This window comes from Nesoenas mayeri (assembly GCF_963082525.1).
Source record: "Nesoenas mayeri genome assembly, chromosome: 10".
Classification (NCBI taxonomy): Eukaryota; Metazoa; Chordata; class Aves; order Columbiformes; family Columbidae; genus Nesoenas; species Nesoenas mayeri.
Genome location: NC_137560.1, coordinates 11,553,630 through 11,573,221, shown reverse-complemented (window position 1 = coordinate 11,573,221; position 19,592 = coordinate 11,553,630). Strand labels below are relative to the sequence as shown.

At 46.8% G+C, this 19,592-nt stretch overlaps 1 protein-coding gene across 1 annotated transcript in view; it reads left to right on the top strand.

Annotated features, from left to right (window-relative positions):
* Positions 1-16,349, top strand: part of ITPR1 (inositol 1,4,5-trisphosphate receptor type 1) — a 158,633-nt gene extending 142,284 nt beyond the window's left edge. The window contains exons 56-57 of the mRNA XM_080350532.1: positions 11,154-11,315; positions 16,249-16,349. Of these exons, the coding sequence (XP_080206658.1) occupies positions 11,154-11,315; positions 16,249-16,335 (249 nt within the window). The 3' untranslated portion in view covers positions 16,336-16,349. The remainder of the gene's footprint in view (positions 1-11,153; positions 11,316-16,248) is intronic.
* Positions 16,350-19,592: the final 3,243 nt, after the last annotated feature.

Below are 19,592 nucleotides of genomic sequence, written 5' to 3'. Positions count from 1 at the left end.
CGTGGCTGCCGATGGCCGGGCAGGCAGGGGCACTCGTGGGAGCCGCGATGTGCCGCAGCACCACGCTCACACCGTGGTTTGTATCTGGTACCTGCAGCTTCCCAGCCTCTGAAACACTCCCCTGTGTCTGCCAAAGGAGGTGGCAGCGAGCGGTGACAGCCAGGTAGTCGCCCTGCTTTTTGACCAGCTGAACAGAAGCTGTTGCAGCTTGAAAACTCATGTTTAAGGGAGAATATTTTCAGCTGACGGAACTGTCTGAAGAAAAACAAGTTATAACTGTTCCCAGTATAAATATCTTAAACTGACTTGTAGGATTTACTGTCATATGATTTTAGCTTAGTATTGTAAAAAACTAAAATTAATATCTACTCAATTGTAAGGTCTTTTAATGAGAGAATTAAAAGCCTCATCTCTGCCAACCCACAGGTTCAGAGCTCCTGAAATTAGATCCTAAACCCCAGTTACTAATTTGTGCATCTACTGACTGGTTAGCGAAAACTGTTTCTGATTTATAACATTTCCAGTAGGTATTTCTTTATTTGCCTTCAGACAAATAAATAGCAGAATACGTTTCTTATTTCAGCTCTTTTGCTGCAGAGGTACAACATACCTTTAAGTGGGCAGTTTGTCATGACCCGGTCAGCATGTAAATCCCACCAAGATCTCTTAGAGGTTAAACATGTTACTTTGGGGTCACTAAAGTGTATGTCCTAGTTCTGGATTTCTGCCTCCGTAATGAGGGCTTAAAGAAATCTTGTGAGCAGTCACCTGATAGAGGATTAGCACAGCGAGATAACCAAGCACATCACTGCTGCTTTCTGGTCCGACTGATTGTATTGCTGCCTTTATTTATCCCACTGCAGCAAGCGTTACCTCAGGGGGAAGCATTGTATTCTTTAAAATGTTTCTGCTTGTAGAAGACAATTTGTGTTAAAACCAGTTTTTAAGGAAAGTTTCGATTAACAAACAATTTATTAATAAATTTAACAGTTCAAATTAGAGAATCAAAACCCAGTCACTGAATATGTTTGCAATAAATACAAAAACTGGAAAACTTGTACCAGAATTCCCATTCACGGAAGTGTCAGTGAAAGCTAATTACTATGTATTGAATGGGAGTATAGATAAATTATGCATGGGCCAAGTGTCTCATGCAGATGCAATTTTATATAACTATGTGCTCTAGGTAGAGGTTTGGAGTATATCTTTTAGCTGGTGGTTTTTTGCATTTCATGAGCCAGTTTTAAATGAGAACTAGCAGCAGGGTCTCGCGGCAATGCTGTTGGAAGCGTAGTGTAACCATACGAGCCGTGGAAGGGGAAGTGAATTTGCTTTGCACATCAGTGGTCTGCCACAACCCAGCACCGACGTGACCGGGGCTGCTCGGCTGCTGCCGCCCTGGCCCTGCGGTTCTCAGCAGCATTTTGCAGTCGACTTATTCCTCAGGACTGATCTGGGAAAGCTCACTCCGAACCAATTTCTTTCCATCATCCTTTAAAAACATTATATTCTGCCTTAGAAAATCAGAGTGTAAAACACAATGAATATATTTCTCTACCAGACTGGTTTAGAGACTTCTCTAAGAGTCAGAAATCCTTTTTTTTTACCTAAGGTGTATGTAGGGGTAGCTTAGGCATGGTTTAACTTTTACTCAAGCCTTCTGTCTTGCTCCTATTAATTTAGGACAGGCAAAAAGAAAGCCCTAAATATGTCAGTGGGTCCAAAGACTGAAATTCACTGGTTGGAGGTGATGGTTTATTTTTTATTTGTACAGAGGGTGAATGGGAACCTGTGGCTGCTTAATGTCTGTAGCTACTAGATTCCCCTGAAAAGCCCACTCATGTCACGGTTAGGTCTAAAAGGGTTTTTTCCCCCACATTTTCAGACTGAAGGTGGCACTCTAACATCTTTGATAATGACATGGATGGGGCATGTCTTGTCCATGGGCTCTTATGTGGTACCATTGTTCAACTGCAATTTATACCCATTTTAAGTAGTTGAGGGTAGGAAGCATAATGTGCTCCAAGTCATACTGTGATTACAGAATATACCTCAAATATGCTTCACCTTTGCTCTTAAGTCCCAAAAGAATATCTTCAGAAAAGTCTTGGATTTCTGTCTTTTTGCAATAGTAACTAAAAAAAAAAAAGCCTCTGCCATTTAGTATTTGTGGGTTGTTCCAACACCACAGATTATTAAAAAAAAACCCCGAAAAACCAACCACAAACCCACGAACTGGGCACACTAAAATTATATTCACCATCAGCTTGTGAGATGCATCCAGTGCTGCTCATACAGTGCTTTAAAGATATTTTAAGCACTGGGGTTATCAAAAGAATGCTGGACCATCTAAATTATGCAGGTTAGTGAATATTCAGAAGCTTTAAGAGTGATCTTGAATTTTGATTTCTTGTCTAAAAATAATGTGTGTGGAAAGGCAATTTTGAGGCTATCCACTGTACAGGAGATGGCAGAGCTGAATCTTGCCCACAGAATTCGTCTTGTAGCCTGCAGGAATCTGACTCAGCACAAAAAGAAATTGCAGCCTTGAAAATTAATGATTAACTACAATTCTTTAGTGAATTTTATATTTTTTCACGGATAAAAGCTCAGTAAGTTAAGATGCAGTGTATAAGAAGAAGTCAGCAGTTAAGCTTGGAAACACAGTTTAGGTTTAGAAGTATTTGGAACAGTGTAAGACTGATGAAAATAAATATTAAACAAACAAGAAAAAAAATGCAACAAAACAGTGATCTCACAAAGTAAAATCTGATCTACTGTGTTTTAGTACTGATTTGTAACTATACATTCCATCACGTTTTTCTGATACAAATATGTGTCTGTTGGTGCTTGAGATCTCAGGTTGCTGGTGTCCCTGTTCACGGCAGGGGGGTTGGACTAGATGACCTCTGAAGGTCCCTTCCCACCCAAACTATTCAGTGATTCAGTGATTCTGTGGTTGTTTTTGTCCAAGTTCCCCGTGTTTGCGGAGCCCCGTGCGTGTGCGTGCTGCTGCGTGGGAAGCTGGGCTGCAGTGCTCTTGTAGCTACAAGTCAGGGCTTTAGACAGGAGCCCTGGAATTCATCGCCAGCTTTTCCCCCTGTAAACAGGGATAATAGTCGCTTTCATCAGTAAGGTGAGCATGTGCCTGCTGCGATATATGATATGAAACTTGGACTATCTTAAGAATCTTAGCTGGGAATTGCCAGAGCAATGCAAGGGGAAAATGGGATCGCTAGTTGTGTTTGATGTAGGAGCTGAGCCTGTGTACACACCCGAGCTGCTGCGGTGAATCATCCCCTCCTGAAGTCCCCAGCAGCACTGGCGAGGCTGATAACCTCATGCATTTCAGGAGATGGCAAACAGGAGCTTGGCATGAAGCAGCTCGCCTTCGAAATGCGTTCTTGAGCCACCTGCTAATATCTATTTAAGAGCACAGACAGTCCTGGAGGATGTGAGAAAGCATCTAGTGGTAATAGAGATGGTGTTTAACTCTTGGTGGTTACAAAGCCCTCCTGATGACCTAGCTTCTGTTCATCTGGCTAAATCAGTGCAGATGTGCACTTCAGATAGTGAAGCTTCAAGATAGATCAATGTCTTTTCAAAAGTGTTTATCTGGGAAGCATGCTAATGGGGCTGCAGAGCTGGTAGTCCAGTGTCTCCCGTGTTTCCCGGGAACAGAGGCGTCGGGTTCAGCTGCTTTGTGGCTTTGTAGTCACCAGGGAAGATCAGGTGATGTCTGAATAATAGCAAATGTGTAGGAGGTGGGGGGATGCACGTATCTTGTTGGCCAGACATTGACATCCCCACCCAAATGACTAATGTGAACTCGGTGCAACTCCCTGCAGATTAGTTCATTTAAATGTCTTATCTACCCATCCTGTCTTGAGAATTTCTTAAGTTTTCTGCATTTGCTTGCAGTTACATCAGCAGCCTCGCTAGCAGCAGCCCCAGCAGTACAGCTGTCGCTTGAATCTTGGCAAAGGTCTGCTACAAACGGCTGTTTGAAGGCATTTATAATATGTAAAAATTTGTTATGCTCAAGCTTGAAACGTAGAAAACCACGTATACACTTTGGTTTTCTTTGCATTCATGAGCTGTTGTGCATGCAGCTGCAGTGTGCTGTCACTTGCATGGACGAGTGTTTGCATGCACAGCTCTTGCATACCCTAACATGGGGATTTGCATATCCACCTTCACATCAGCGTTCGATCGGTGTGGTAAGAGCTGCATGACTGTGAGTGCTTTCATGCACACAGATGCACATATTAAAAAAATAAAGACTTGTTTGGAGAAGTTTTTAGCACAAAGCTTCCTAACTAGCTCTTGCGGTTTCCAAAGATTTTTAATCTAGTGTTACATGTCATTAACCTTCATTGCAAAAGTGAGGTGGAGAGGTGTAAGGGATTGCCCAAGCTCACGTGTCCAGATCAAGAGCACCGAGTCCTGAATCTTCAATTGGATTGTGTTGTCATTTGAAAATGAACCGTTTATAAATAGGAGTGATGGTGAAGATATCCTTAAAGGAATTTGGAATGGAAATGAAGGCTAAAGATTTCCTTTTGTGCCCTAATTAACATCTTCCTACAAAACCAGAGATTTAAATATATTATTGGGCTTTTTTTCTTTTTGAGCAATGTGCTATACCATAATTAGAAATTATTTCTGATTACTGTATTACTGAGTGTCCAGTGCAGCCTGTAACTTCTGCCCATATGCAGCCTCCTAGTAACAAAGGCAAGGGTTCATCAGCACCGGGCTTTTAAAATTGCATTCTTCCAGAAATGTTAGGTTGGACTCAAAACCTCTCCTAAGGAGTTAAACAGCCAGCAACGCTTGTCGCTGTGCTCTGAAACTCAGCAGGAGTGTGTGATTCACAGCCTGCACAGGGCTCACGTGATGATGGCTGTGAAGGCCATTACTGTGTCCCCAGGCTCACACCGAATATAAATCCAGTTGGAGATGGCCAAGACGGGACTTGAACTGCAGCACCTCTAGGAATAACAAGTGGCAGGCCATGATGCTTCAAACCTGAAGCATTTCAAAAGGGACTTAATGATTCCAGCATTGGTATAAGACATGTATACAGCAGAAATTATAGGTTGAGAAAGTAATAAGGATCTTAGTTATGTTTGTATATAATTTGTGACTGGAAATCCTGTACTTTGGGGCAAAATTGAATAGGAAAGATTTATTATATCAATACTTATCAAACCAGTTGCAGATGCAGAAGAGAGCAGCCCATCAAAAGCAGCTTGCCTGCAGTTGCTCAGTTATAGTTGAGGAAACTGGGGTTTCAGGGCTCCTAGTTGCAGTGATGCTGAGTGCAAGCTGGGAGCCAAGGATTGAGGAGATCAGCACCTGAACTGGAGCTGGTGGTGCTTAATTGGATGGTATTTTCCCAACAAGCTGCATCTTGAGATACCTTACCAGAGTTAGCCAATATAATTACAGAGTTAAACAATAAATAATAGCAGAGGCATAGAGGAGCCAAGAGGTGTGTTTGGCAGAAGGCCTTTGGCTGCTGGAAACACTGTGTCATAGGCACGGTCCGGAGCTTTGCTTTTAGATAGCGAAGCAACTTGTTCCATCCTTGAAGTCGGCATTAAGGTACAAACCAGAAGCTGCACGGGGAGAAATGGTTGGTCAACTTCATCTTCCGCACGCAGCATTAGTGTGCTCTTCCGCCCGGAGATGTGCGAGCTGGCGTGCCCTGCAGCGCGCTGCAGAAAACACCTTCTCTTGCCAGCATTAACCTTATGTGGCTGAGCTCTTGGTTTTCTCTGATAAACCACCTGGGCAGCAGTCTGTGCTGGGAATATCGGGTTAGGAGCCCAAATGACAAGTCAAGGGTTTCACTTTGAGCGTGTGGCAGAAAAAAGGGCCTGGGCAGATGAAAGTAGAAGCAAAGGCTTCAGCACAATTCTGTGTAATGGTTTGTTTGCATAACATGTTGGGATACGGGTGGATCCCGAAGCAGCTTGCAGGGTGGGTGCTGTGTCCGTGCTGCTGGGACACTCTCCTGGGAGGGAGAAGGTTTCCAACTGGGAACCATTAAGAGTGGCATGCTGGGGAAAATAAACCGCTCAGTGTGCAATGCTGACCGGGGTGAAAAAAAAGCCCCGTGGGGCTGTGTGTGCCGAGGAGGTGGCCCAGGGCTGGGGCGAGGCGTCCGTTCCAAGTCATCGCTGCCGCCGCCTCCGGCCTGCAGCGCCGGGAACCGGTGACCCCCTGCCGCAGGGAACTCCCAGACGCGTTGTGCAAGAGTAGGTGGGTGACTGCAGCCATCGCCACCAGCAGCTGTTTGTTCAGCCTTTGCATGCCTAATTGCTTTGTCCCTGCCCAACTGATCGTGGTGTAACACGTCCTACTTAAAATGTAGATGCAAACAGCCAGAAATAGGTTGCTGCGGAGAGGTGGCACTGTCCTTTCTGCGAGAGTAAGGAGATATTGCCTTCAGGGATTCCCACCAAGGCTGCCCGTCTCGGTCACATCAAGCTGGGTGATGCTTGATGGGGAACTTCACCACTGGTAAACAAAACACAGGGCTCAAGTGAGTCACCTGCAGCAGAGCTGTCACTGGGACATATGTGGGATCATTTCATACAGGGATGTGGTCATTTTCCACCTTTGGACATGGTATCTGCCTTCCAGGTTCCCTGCTCTGCACCAGGGCAAAACCATTTAGGTATTTAATCTATGGAAACAGCAAAAAGAGATGATTTTTTTTTTTGTATCATTAGCCTAATATCATCAGCCTCCTGTTTAAAGACGAGGGGGATATGTGAGGGTTTGAAAATACTCTTGCTGTGGAGAGCGGACGCTGCCAAGTGCTGTTCTTTGTAGGGAGGGGAGAAGTGCAGCGTGGTGTGGAAGCAGTGATGGTGAGCCCTTTGCAAAAGAGAGAGAACCTGGTGTAGGGCTTTTTCCAGGAAGCATAAGAAAGAACCAAGAGGAGTTTCATCCTGCCACAAACAAACAAAAAATTTCAAAGTACTTTACAAAGCTGTTTATTAGCTGTCTGGGTATGATTTTTAACAACACGTGACAGAAACTGAAATCTGCGGCTGCCACCTACCTCCGCTAAATGATGGCTGCTGGGCAGCCTTCTGATGGCAAGCTGTAGGGATTTACTCTGATGAGCCTTGAATTAGCCCTTCAGCACCCATAAATACTAGGGTCAGCGGTAGCTGAATAAATGGAGGCCCAGAAGAGGAACGGCGACTTCCCCAGGGTGGCTGGCGGTGCCGGAGGCGAGGACGTGCCCCAGTCCGTGCCGTTAGTGGCCGCCTCCTGCCCGAGGAGCGGAGCTAATGCATCTCTTGGCACCGCTCGCGTTGAGGTTGCCTCAAACTTTTCTTAGAATAAACTCTTCGGCAGAAGCAGGGAGGAGCGGACGCTTCTCAGAATGAATTGCATGTGCATCACGCAGCGCCGCTTCCTCTTTTTTCAAATTTCCAATCGTGGACGGTCAGCATCGCCCCCATGTCTGAGATTTAATGATATTTGCTTTACAAGAGGGACTTTTCCAACTTTACCTAGAAAAGAGCTAACCCGAAACCCAGCACTTGCGGTTAGCCAGCTTCCGTCAGTGGCTTTAGTCAGTTCGTCTGTTGAGGCAGAGGAAGCTGCGACTGTGACGGGAAGAGGGAGCTGACTGCACACCAGGATCCTGGTGCCTCCGCTTGCAGGAGGACCACAGCAGACGGTGCATAACAGCATTGGTATGCGAGGTGCCAGCAGCCGGGAGGACGCGTGGCGGGACGAGGGACAGGCGGGGAAAGCAACCAAGGGGGAGCCTTTCCCTTCACAGCTCACTTAGTACCTCTAAAACACCACCAAACCCCCAGTGAAAGATGTAAGGCTGTATCTTTAAAGGCACCCCGGTGTTCAGTTAAAGTTCAGCAGAAACTAGATCATCAAGATATAAATCTTTTATTCAACCTTGAATAGCAGCGCTCTGCAGAGGCAGCGCTGCGGGCAGGCGCGGGGCCAGGAGCCGGGCTGGCTGCCGCACACCGACCCAGCGGGCTTGTCAGCGACTGACCTTTCTGGATTCCTGCTCATTTCCCCTTTCACCGGCTCTGCTTGAGGCATCCTTATTTATTTATTTAAAAGAAGACTCCCCCACCCTCTCGGCACAGCCAGGCACAGGCGCTGGGGCAGGACGCTGCGTCCCAGCAGGCTGGTCCCATCCAGGCTCTAGAGCTTCTCCCTGCGGTGCTGGTGCAGGTTGTAGGAACAGGCTGCAGGTTTCCCACGCAAAGCCAGAGCAAAGGGGTTGTGAAACAGTGTGTGCAGAGTGGGAGGAGGAGGAAGAGGTGCGTGTGTCCCTGTTTGCTGGCAGCTTCCCTGGTGCCCTCTCTGGACAGTCCCAGAAGCCACCATGGGTCAGCAAGCACTGGTGCCCATTTTACCTGCACCAGTGCAGTTTTATCTGCACATCTGTCCCCACCGTTTCTCACTTCAGGGTGGTGTTTGCTGACACAGTTTGCGTGTACATCACCTTATCTCTTGCTGGGTGGCAACTGGACACTTGCAGGTGAACTTTGGATTTGAGTCACGCCATGAAACCTGAACAGGAGTGCAGGTTAGGTCCAGCCCCGTGACAGGGGCAATGTGGTGCGTAGGTCCTTCTCTAAGCCTGTTTCCAGGTGCCCCTGTTAACTCTTTCGTGGATGGCTCAGGACTCAGGAGGGGTATTGCCAGTTCAGGCTCAAAAGGGAGTCCTGTCCTCATGGCTCAGGAGCTGTGAGCCTTGTCTCCTTTCCTTTAGCCTTCTCCTTTCTCACCTCGTAGAGTTCACAAGCAGCATTTTTGGTTTTAATCTTTCACCACTGCCATGAGAACCAGAGAGGGACTTTGTTGTTTTTTTTCAAGTGAAAGCCCAGATTTCCCATACGCAAGTGACTTCAAGAGCTGGGGCTTTCAGAAAACCAGTGAATATGAAACTTCTGATGAGGTTGCAGAAGCTGGCAGTGCTGGTGCGCGCTGGTTTGATTTCACCATCCCAGACTGCCCGTCACCTTCTGTGCCCGTAATGATTAAGTCGCAACCTCTGCAGCAGCCACAGCATTTGCTTATATTGCAGGGTGACATTAGAAAAGATTTGGGGTATTTGTTTAAAAAATGCAGGCAGGGAAAGGTTGGCGCTTTCAGGTCCTGCTCCCCTTGTTCCCTTGTCTGTCGCAGGGATGGGGTGAGAGTGCTCTGGGGATGGGCTTGGAAAGCTCACCTCTCTGGGAGCAAGTAAAGTAACCGTATCTGTACAGCAAGTAAGGAGTGGGCGGGAGCTTCAGGGCTTTGCTCTTGCATCTGTCTAGAAACCTCAGGACATGGACCTGAGAGTCCAGGGGAACCTGCAAATATAAATTGCATTTTAGTCTAATCTGCCTTGTCCTTGAAAACCCCTCACCTGGAGGACAGCGGGGAGAACAGCAGTTCTTTTAATTTGTTTTCCCTGGGTGGGGAGAGGAAATACTTTGGGGGAGTGGTGCTGGACCCGAGCACCAGTGATGAGCCTGCCCTCTCTTCCCTAATGAGCGTTATACTACAGCTGGAGAACACAGTGAAATGTTGCCTGTTACTACTATTAAATCTTAATTGTGGGACTGTCGTTCCCTGAAGTCCAAAATATTTTGGCACTTGTCTTGATAAAGGCATATTTTTTGGTACATACATTTTTTTTTTCTTTTATTAGCAGAAACCATCTGCCCTGTAAACAGAGATCAGGAGAAAAAAGGCTTCTTGGCAGTTTTGCATCTTGTGGGAATCCTGTGGTGCGCTGCATGGGAAAGGGCCTCCTTTCTGCCTTTTAATCTCGGCAATAGTAAACTCCAAGCAGATCAGAAGCAACTAATTTAAGATGATGAATCTTGGCATCGCATCTGAATTGCAGAAAGCACGTGACTGTAAATCTCTGTAGAGGTGCACAACCCTGATTTAAGCAGGATGGATACTCCTGGGAGCCTGGAGAGGGAGCAGGTTTGAGTTAGAGATTTAGGCAGGGAATAGTAGAAAGCCCAAGACAGTTTGCAGTACCATAAAAATAAGCCACAGGTTTGAGAGCGAGCCCAGCAAAAAGCCTGGCCTGCAGAGTGGGCTGAAATTTGGTCGCTGTTCATCAGAGATGTTGACCGGTCTTTTGTTTGGGATACTGTTAACAAGGAGGCTATTACCATTTCTTCGGGTTTGTTTAAAATATTACTAGTTGTTGCAGTGTCACCTATGAGAGGGCACACACATCCTTATCTCATCCGGCGTTAGTTTAACTTCCATTTTAGAGAGTATCTCCAGCGTGGGAGGAGAACCAGACTAGATAGGAAACGAGTGTTGAAATTTAAGGTGTCAAGATGCGGTATGCACCCCTCCTCCTCTTTTGTGGCTTTCTATTCCGTTCCTGCTTTTATTTTTAACGTCACTGACGTGTACGTGAGTGTTTTTGTGAGCCTCTATGTATATATTAATAAAATCAAGCATGTGTCCACTGAAGTTCCTGACTGTAACTTAAACATGGAATATTAGAGAATTTGTATGCCTGAACAAAAACTTTATTGTAAGCAATTCATCGTAAGTTAATCTGTCCCGCGTTTTAGCCTGAACCAGTCAGTCAGAATATGATTTTTTTTGTCTTTTTCGTTAAAAAGGAAGTATTTCAACTATGAAAGTATTTCCAGGTAGAACATGGGTTTGTTCTTGGGAAAGCACAGCCAAGCTTTGCTTGACCAAAAAAGCAAACCCACTTTATCAGCAGAAAATCTCCAACAAACACAAATTAAAAGACTATGAGATGGCACATTTCTAGCAGTGGAAAATGCTTGTCCAGACATGAAATCTGGGCAGGTTTATTGTCCAGGGCTCATGTATTACACTGAAGTGCATCTGAAGAAGAAATGGCTGGGGAGAGTGAGTTGCTGGAAAGGAAAAGCCAACCGTAAGCAGCCTTAATTTTTAGTAGCTATGTCTGAAGTGCCTCATTGCCTCCAGCGGGCAGTTTTGCAAACTTTCCAGTAAGATGCAAATGAAAATAACTACAGAGTTTGTGTATCTGAGGAATGTCCCTGCATGGCATTTAAGGTCTGTCTGCAATCAGTCACTTGGGTGCAGGTTTTCATTTGGCAAACACTAATTGTGAACTCGTGTGTGATTCTCAGGAGAGAAACCTGGACTGGTTCCCCCGGATGCGGGCCATGTCGCTTGTGAGCAGCGACTCGGAAGGAGAGCAGAATGAGCTGAGGAACTTGCAGGAGAAGTTGGAGTCCACCATGAAACTTGTGACCAACCTCTCTGGGCAGCTGTCAGAGCTGAAAGATCAGGTAAGGGAGAGCTGGCTGCGAATGTGCAGCCACACACTGGTGCGGGCAGGACAAAGGTCCTGCAGGCCTGTTGTACAAAGTAGAGTTTTACAGCTTCGTGGCTTCTGCAAACCCTGGGAAGAAATTTTCTAAATAACTGGTATTTAGGGAAGAAGTGAACGAAGAAAATGTCCTTCTGAAACTCAGTGCCCCAGCCGCTGTGCCTGGCGGGGAATAACTGAACCAGTGTAGTCCAAAGTGGCCACCTCCAGAAAGAGAAAACTAAACTTGCATTTAAAAAAAATTTAAAAATCAAAGTTAACTTAAATCAGTCACTGCTGGTGCAGGCAGCCCGTGTGTATTTGTTGTTGTTGTTGTTACAGGTTTTAACCCTAAGACCGTAGCATGACCCTGTAAGCCAGAGGGTGTGATGTAGATAGAAGTGCTGTGTTGCTGTGCGGACCTCAAAACCCACTGAGAAACTGGAGAAATACTTGAGTGGTTAGCGTGTGCCGCTCTCCTCCATGCTATCGCTGAGCTGCTAACGCAGACACAATTTGGCTACTGTCACACTTCACACTGCAGCACAGACAGACATACCCACAGCCATATTTTGCACTGCAGCATGTATTGTTGCATGAATGCTGCATACACCTCTGTGCATTTTTTTCAGTGCAGCAGTTCTTTCTGCAGCAAGAGTTCAAGGATTTGCGTTAACTTTTGGCTTGACTGGAGCTCAAGGGGGTCGTAGGAATTGTTCCCACCCCAAATCCGGCAATGGCTTTGTGAAAGCCACGGGGGCAGCAGGGTTTTATTTCACGTTGTCCATATGGATTACAGCCTAACTGTGTAAAAGGGAAAATGCTGTTGCCCGCCCTGGTTGGAGCTCTTTGTGGCGACAAAGTGACTCACTGCTTATCTTTATGGATTAACAACCTGAGCCAGATGGTTCAATTAGTTAAGTTTATATAGATATTGACACTGGATAAAATTAATTGCTGACTTGCACATGAAGGTATCCAGGGGCAGTCAGTGGAATTGGCCACAGCAGAAATGGCCAACAGATTTGGTTCATTAACTTTTGAGATGCGATCTGCCGACTGTAGCACAGTGGGCACAGCTCTCTCCAGCGCTGGTCGGGTTCCTGCTGTCCCTCTCTGCTCGGGGCTGGCCTGGTTTCTCTGTGTGCCCGTCATCTTCACAGAGACATGGGTCTCTGGAAACCAGTACTGACGGAGATCCTGGCTCCCTGCCTTCCGATCACACTGCATTGCTGATAGAGCTGTGCCCTTTCATCCGACACCCCATGGAGCACAAGGAAGGGATTAACATGCAGGACTGGGAGCAGAGAACCTCGCTCCTCTTCCTTGTAATTAGTTTTCAGACACTGTGCCACAGACCCCTGCGCTCTGGTTGGTTTTGAGGACAGAGGATAGAGGCAGTTGCTCTTTTGTCTGTGCTTTAATACTTGGCCGGCAGTGGTTTTGCTAGTTTGCCTGGAAACAATTATCTTGAAGCATGTGTCTTACGTCTTGTTGAAGGGTCTGTCTCAGAGTGGTCTGCAGCCACCAGGAGTCTTTCCATCGGCCGCAGCCAGCTCTGGATCAGGGTGCATTTATTTCTGAAGCTTGCAGCTCTTGGCTGACCAAGCGCTAAAAACCTTTCTCGCTCTTTGTGAAAATAAGAACGAAGGATTTAGCTTTTAGAGAGCTATTTGACTGTAAAAGCAAAAGAGGAAACCAGCTTCATTAATGTTGTGATAGCTTTTAGGAATTCCCCTAAGTACCGTTATTGAGAGTGCTGCTTAAGTTGCAGGATGCTCCAATTATGTGACAAAACCGGTATATCCCTCCTCCTGATCAGGAACTGTCTCCAGGAAAAGGAACTAAGTCAGTGAACTTCTATTTGTGTTTATTTTCTAGTAACCAAATAAAGGGAAATCTTCTCATTTATTTGCTTTTCAAGCTCTTTAGGTTTCTGGAGACTGTAATTGTTACAAACTTAAACCCAGCATCCCTTCTTTCACAAAGAAGAAAACCAAAAGCCATTAAAATCTTGATCACTTTATTTCCATGCAAAAAGATTACAACATAATTGTCTGCAACAGCAGGGGGGGATTAGATGTAATCATCCAGAACCCCTTTCTACTGCTGTCCTCAGATGTGAAGAATCTCTAAGAGACATCGGTTTCTCGCTCAGGACGGTCCCCTCGCACCGGCCGGGACCCCAGACCATCACCACCACAACCATGGCTGGATGCTGGAGCTGCTGCTCGGGTTGGCTCCACCCCAGCGGGCAGACCTGGTGTGTCCTGGTCCCTGCGTGGCCCCTGTCCTGCTCCTGGAGGTAACTCCAAATCACACGTAACCTTTGGAACAGGGCAGTGTGTCTGCGCAGACATGTAAGATTATCGACGAGGCCAGCTTGACTCAGATGAACTTCAGGTCCCTCAGTTTAGTTTTTTAATCTTGTCAGCATGACTCCCATAGCTGACAGCTCCCCTGCAATACGTTTGGTCTAGTTTCTATTGCCTTTTAGGCCCAGGCGTACAGTTGCTGCAGCTGTAAAGAATTTGCAAGAGATCCACTCTCTGGATAAATGTGACAGAGATTAACATTGCTCCATCTTGCAGCCCTGTGCCCTTTGTACAAGTATTACACATCCTGCAGGATTCATTGTGTTCAGCATCAACATTGCAATTGCATCTTTCTCTGTGCTTTCCGTTCAGGTGGTTTATTCTTCCCTTTTTAAAAAAGTCATACATACACCTGCATCAGGCTGCACCATCTCTTTTTCTATACAGCATGAAAAATATCTATTACAGTCCCTTTTATTTGTTTTGTTTTCTTTCCACTTTTATTTCATGTGTCCTCTGGATCAGTTTTTTGGCTGTGTGAAATCATGGCTATTGGTTTGCTCAGTGAAGCTAATTCATTTAAAACAAATTCCTCATTGCCTCTCTGCATTTCCAACTTGTGGGCTATCTTAGAAATACTGAAAAAACAACAACAACAAATCCCAGTTGGTTCAGCAAGGGAGTAGCTTTTGTGTGTGGGATCAGATGGAAGACTCCTCTCCTCTTGCTCCCATTTGCCTGTGAAGTGTTACAAGCCTTTTGTGAAAATAAGCTTCCAAAAGGGCGGACCGGGAGCTGTGACCTGTCCTTGGGAGGCTGTGGTCATCTTCCTAGAAAGGTAAAATAACAGTTCTGCCTCCCTTGGGTCACGCGATGAGCAAGGCAACTGGCTGCACTCGAGTTTAATTATGGTTTCATGAGGAATTACCGTATTTCAGTCCATTCCCCGGTGGTTAATGAGAGTAATTACACACAGCTAGCCTGAGTGAAAGCAGTAGTGCGCGCTTTGCTGTACGGGCCATTTGACGTGGAGGAGCCTTTTGGAGGTTGCCCAGACCTGCCTGTTTTGACCAGTTCCCCTCCCCACAGTGACCTCCAGAGCACAGGTTGGCACCGGCCGCTGCCCCAGCACAGGGTACCCTGCGCCAGAGGCTTCATCACCAAAACCGCAGCTTTTAGACAAATATATTCAGGTAGATGTTACAAATGAATGAAATGTGTGAATATGCTATCTCTCTTCTCCTGGAGTTATGTCCAAAATCAATTATATTGGCTGACATTTGTGATTAAATACCTGAAACAAATTAAATGGTTGCGGATGGAGATGTTACCGGAAAAGCATTGCAGGAAACTCGGCAAATTCTCATACAGGAAAATAGTCTAAAATGTATTTTATGCTTGAATGCAAGATTGCTTTTCTGGGTGAATCGGCCTTTGGACAGGTTCTCCTGGGTGCAGGCGTGGCGCCAGTGTCACCGGTGGGGCCCTGCGAAGCCCCGGTGAACCGGCAATCCCCGGCACACTGGTGCCCATCACCACAGCCGCGCTCGCTCAGCCCGGGGAAGGAGCAGAAGTGGGATGTGACTGTGGCTGCTCATGCCCGCGTTGTCAGTGCCACCATGGGTCACATGCAGTGGCATGGTCGTGTGTTGGCACGTTGCTTTGAGGGCACGGGGGCCCTCGGCAGAGCCCGGGTGGCATCGGCTCCCATCGTCTTGTGGCCCGGGGACAAGGCGCTGTCCTGGCGTCCTCGGCGCAGCTGCTGCGGGTCGTCCCACGTGTCGGCTCCTCCCAAGCTGAGATGTAGTTGCAGATGGAGGCGTGGGGAGCCCTGCAGTGATCCAGCTGTTGGCTGCTGCAGACTCTGCCCATGCCAGAGTTGTTCCTTATGTGGTGTGTTGGCTTGTGCACGTTGTCAGAAATCTCCTGAAGTTGGGGGAAAAAAGAGTGAAGAAGTAGATAGTGACAGTTTTTTCAACATCAGCAATAAAAATTGTTGATCCATTTTCAGGGCATGATTGCGCTAACCAGAAGAAATGTTATTTTATCTGAGGGGAAGTAGCTCTGGCTGTCTGGCAGTGAGGTGGTTAACCTCCCATCCCTGCCTTGTATCTCAGCTTTTGGCAGATACAGAGGGATGTTGGCTCGCTCCTGATGAGAGCAGGACCGCTCGAGTCTATTCCAGCATAGACAAGGGTATTCCCAGTCTGACTTGAAGGCTCACCCCTTTTTTCCACCCTCTGCGTCTCATCTGCCTTGTATGCTGGACCGGTTACAAAGAATTTCTAACGGGGGAGGTTTCTGTGAGCTGCTCTCTGCACTAACTCACACTGGCCACCCAGCGCTCCTGACCTCTTTTCTTGCAAAACGGTAGTCAGCTGCACGAGCAAGTTCGTGGACATCCCTGATGGGTGCACGAGACGGGGCTGTAGTTGCCTCTTTCATCTATTAGCGCTTGGCACAGCGGACGGAGGAGCGTTATTTGTAGAAAGTGGGTTTCAGAGCAAACGCTAACCACAAAAGGCAGCGCCAGGTCCCTCGGCGAGCTGACGCACAGGAAGCCTCTAGGCCTAATGAGCAAACTTTTTAATTTTCCAGATGACGGAGCAGAGGAAGCAAAAACAGCGCATCGGTCTCCTAGGACACCCTCCGCCTGTGAATGTGAACCCGCAGCAACCGGCATAAGTCAGAAGGGTCCCTTACCCCCCTCGCAACAGCACGAGTAACGCGAACCCCGAGTTCAGATCCGACCACTGAGGCTGCTTCTGTGTACGTGCGGTTCATTTTGTACATAACCTGGTTTTATACTATATGTATATGACTGCTACTATATAAAGTTTTGGGCATACGTATTGTAATTAGAACCGTTGGCACGAGACGGAGGTTAAACTTTGTGCCAAAACTATCAAAATTGCCTTTTTCTTGGAAGGACTAAAGAGAGCACCTGAATTGCACTTGAAAAGAATATTTGACTATGTGACATGTATTTTGTATTTAAAAAAAAAAAATAGAATAGTTAGTATTTATGTTTTTATACAATTGTGCAATATGAATTATGCAATCACAATATATTTGTAACTCCTGAATGTCCTAAAGGGAGTGCACATCTTTGAATCTGGTGTGTTAGTACAATGTAATAAATGGTATAAAATTACAGATGTAAATGAGGCTGCTGCAAAATTGTGTTACTGGTGATTTTTCATACCCTTGGACATTTTTGTACCATGTCTGTAAATATCTTGCAATGCCATATCTGTTGCCTCTTCCTCCCAGGGATAACACTGGGAACCTGAGAGCTGTTAAATTAGTATAAATTAAAGCAAAACATTACTTTGAAGCTTCCAAATGAGGAAAGCAGGAGGTATTTTTCCAGTGACTTCTTCAATGTACTGAGGCTAGAAGAACTCAGATACCGGGTTTTTTAAATGCTAAGATTTCTTAAAGGGAACTTTTTATGCAAAATGAAGTTTGGGATGAGGATGCACTACTGGTGAGTCGGTGCAGTCTCCTGTGGGCATTTTGTGCCACGACAACTACAACCTATCACGAGGCTGTCCAGGCTTTGAATTCTCAGTGTGTAGGATCCTTTCCTTTTATTTTTTCATTAGAGACGTACGTGCCTGCGAAAGCTTTAGCAAACAGGCATTGCACCAACTGAAACATGACCTATCCCATTAGGACTGTAGCTCAGCACTGACGTGTAATGCTTGAGAGAGCCACTGGTGTGAGGCTGGTCTGTCCCACCCCTTTATCTCCTTCTCCATTCACTTTCTTTGGCTTCTGATTCTAGAGAGTATGGAAGGAAACTTGGTTTTGTTGTTTTTTTGTTTTTTCCTCCAATCCATTGCATAGTTTTATACATGGACCTCATTTTCCAAAAGCTAACTTCTCTGCAATACTGTCTACAAAAATACAAAAAAAAAAAAAAAAAAAAAGAGGAAAAAAAGCTACAGAGCTATGAAAATTTGTAAATGCATAAATATAGGTATTTAAATAAATGATGCAAAATACTCTATGGTCAGAGGCTGCTGGTGGTTTGTTTCCCCTCCAAGGTGGTGCGTGGCTGTGTTGCCCACGCGCCCTGGAAGGTCGAGTCGCGGGAGCCCCGCAGGTAAGAACGGTGCTTTTGCTGGCTGGGGGAGCAGCGGGGGCAGAGGTTGGTCTTTGATACGAGTGAGCCCCTGCTCCAGCAGCGAGAGGCACCGGTGCCCCAGGAACCTTGCCTGTGATTGCTCCAATTCTGGATCCTTCAGACTCCTACCACTGGTATTCTGGGCTTGGGATCCTCAGATTGGAGTGTGAGAGAGTTAAAAAAACCCCACTCCAGCTCCAAGTATCATGTGTGCAGGAGCATTGCTGATTATGTGTGTTTGATTAAGATGTAGCAGGAACTACCTGGTACAATTAATCATCTTTAATCTGGGAAGTGCACACAACTGTCTGAAAAGGGTGCGTCTCCCTGCCACAGGTCATCACGAAATGTCAAAACCAGTGAATCCAGGGCGGGCAGCCTGGCCAACAGCCTTCGAGCCAGAGATTTACTGGTGAGATTGTCAATTCTTAATCACTCGCTGTTTCCATACCTGTCCTGGTAAGTCTGTCTTCCCTCGCAGCCCCCGGCTCCCTGCAAGGTGCACACGGAAGGAGCGTGACAGACGCGGTGGCTGTTGCGTTGTGCAATGAAGGAGCAGGATTTCATTTTCCCTGAGCGGCAGAGACGTGTATCTGACTCACTTCTTCCCTTTGTACCATCCAGGGATAAGCAGACGCACACAAATTCGTCAGGCTTCCCGTAGTCCCTGCTGGTCAGGTGAGGGGGAGGAGGCTGCAGCGCAGACTGAGAGGGCATCAGTGCAACTGTGCAACATTGCTTCATCTTTACCTTAAAAAAGCAAAAATACTGGGTGCTTCAGCCAAAGCACAAACCCCCAGTCTGCGCAGCGCTCCATGTGAAAACCAGCTGTGTAAAATCTGGTGTTTTCACATACAGTTGTCCTTTCCCAGGAGACGTGGGCAGATGCAAAAAGCTATGGTGGTTCTCTCTCGTACAGCTGCAGCATGGCCACTGCTGCACGGCACAACCACCGCCCGCCAGCAGAAACCCACTGCTGTGTGGGGCAGGTGGGCTGGCCTGGGGGGTTTGCATGGTCACACTTCTTCCCTGGCCTGAGCAGAGGAGGCAAGGAATGGAAAACACCCTTTTCTGGCTGGCAGCAGTTTTGACCGGGCAGCTTCTGAGGTTGGTTCTGGACTGAGATCTGGCACCTCGTGGCTACTTGTCATTGATCTCGAGGAAAAGCTGCGTGAGAGATCTGTTTGAATGCCACATTTCAGGTATTTTTTCTACAAAAGCTGAATATCTCTTGGAATCACAATGATTCTATTAACAATTTACAGACTCTAAAATGGGGAAAAATTCAGAATCTGTAATGATACCTTTAGTTTATATAAGCCAGGATCTGGGAGGCTGAGCATCACCTCTAGAGATGCTGTAAGATCAGGTACATGGCTCTGGCTGTCCACCTCTGCAGAGGTTCTGCAGGAGCGTTGCTTGGGGACATCACAAATTAACTGAACACGGGGAATCTTTCAGAAGCATTGAGCTTGGTGCGTGCTGTCAATGGGGTGGAATAGCTGCGACCATCAAAAGATAACTTCAAGGAACAAAACTAGCACTTGCAGACTGCAGCCAGAGGCGCGGGTTGGGTGAAGGAATGGACTTTCCTCTTGATGGAGAGCCCACGGTGGCCAGAAGGAACTGGTGCCGATGAGCCAGCTGTGGGTGCAGAGCAAGGGGAGCTGGTAGGCAGGGTCTCTCTGAGGGAGGTCCAGAGGTTCAGCTGCCACCAGAGAGGGGGGCTGCAGCTGGGGAAGAAGGGCGCTCGCTTCCAGGGACAGGGCAGTGCCCCGAAAGCCCTTCTGGAGGGTCTGCTGGTTTGGCC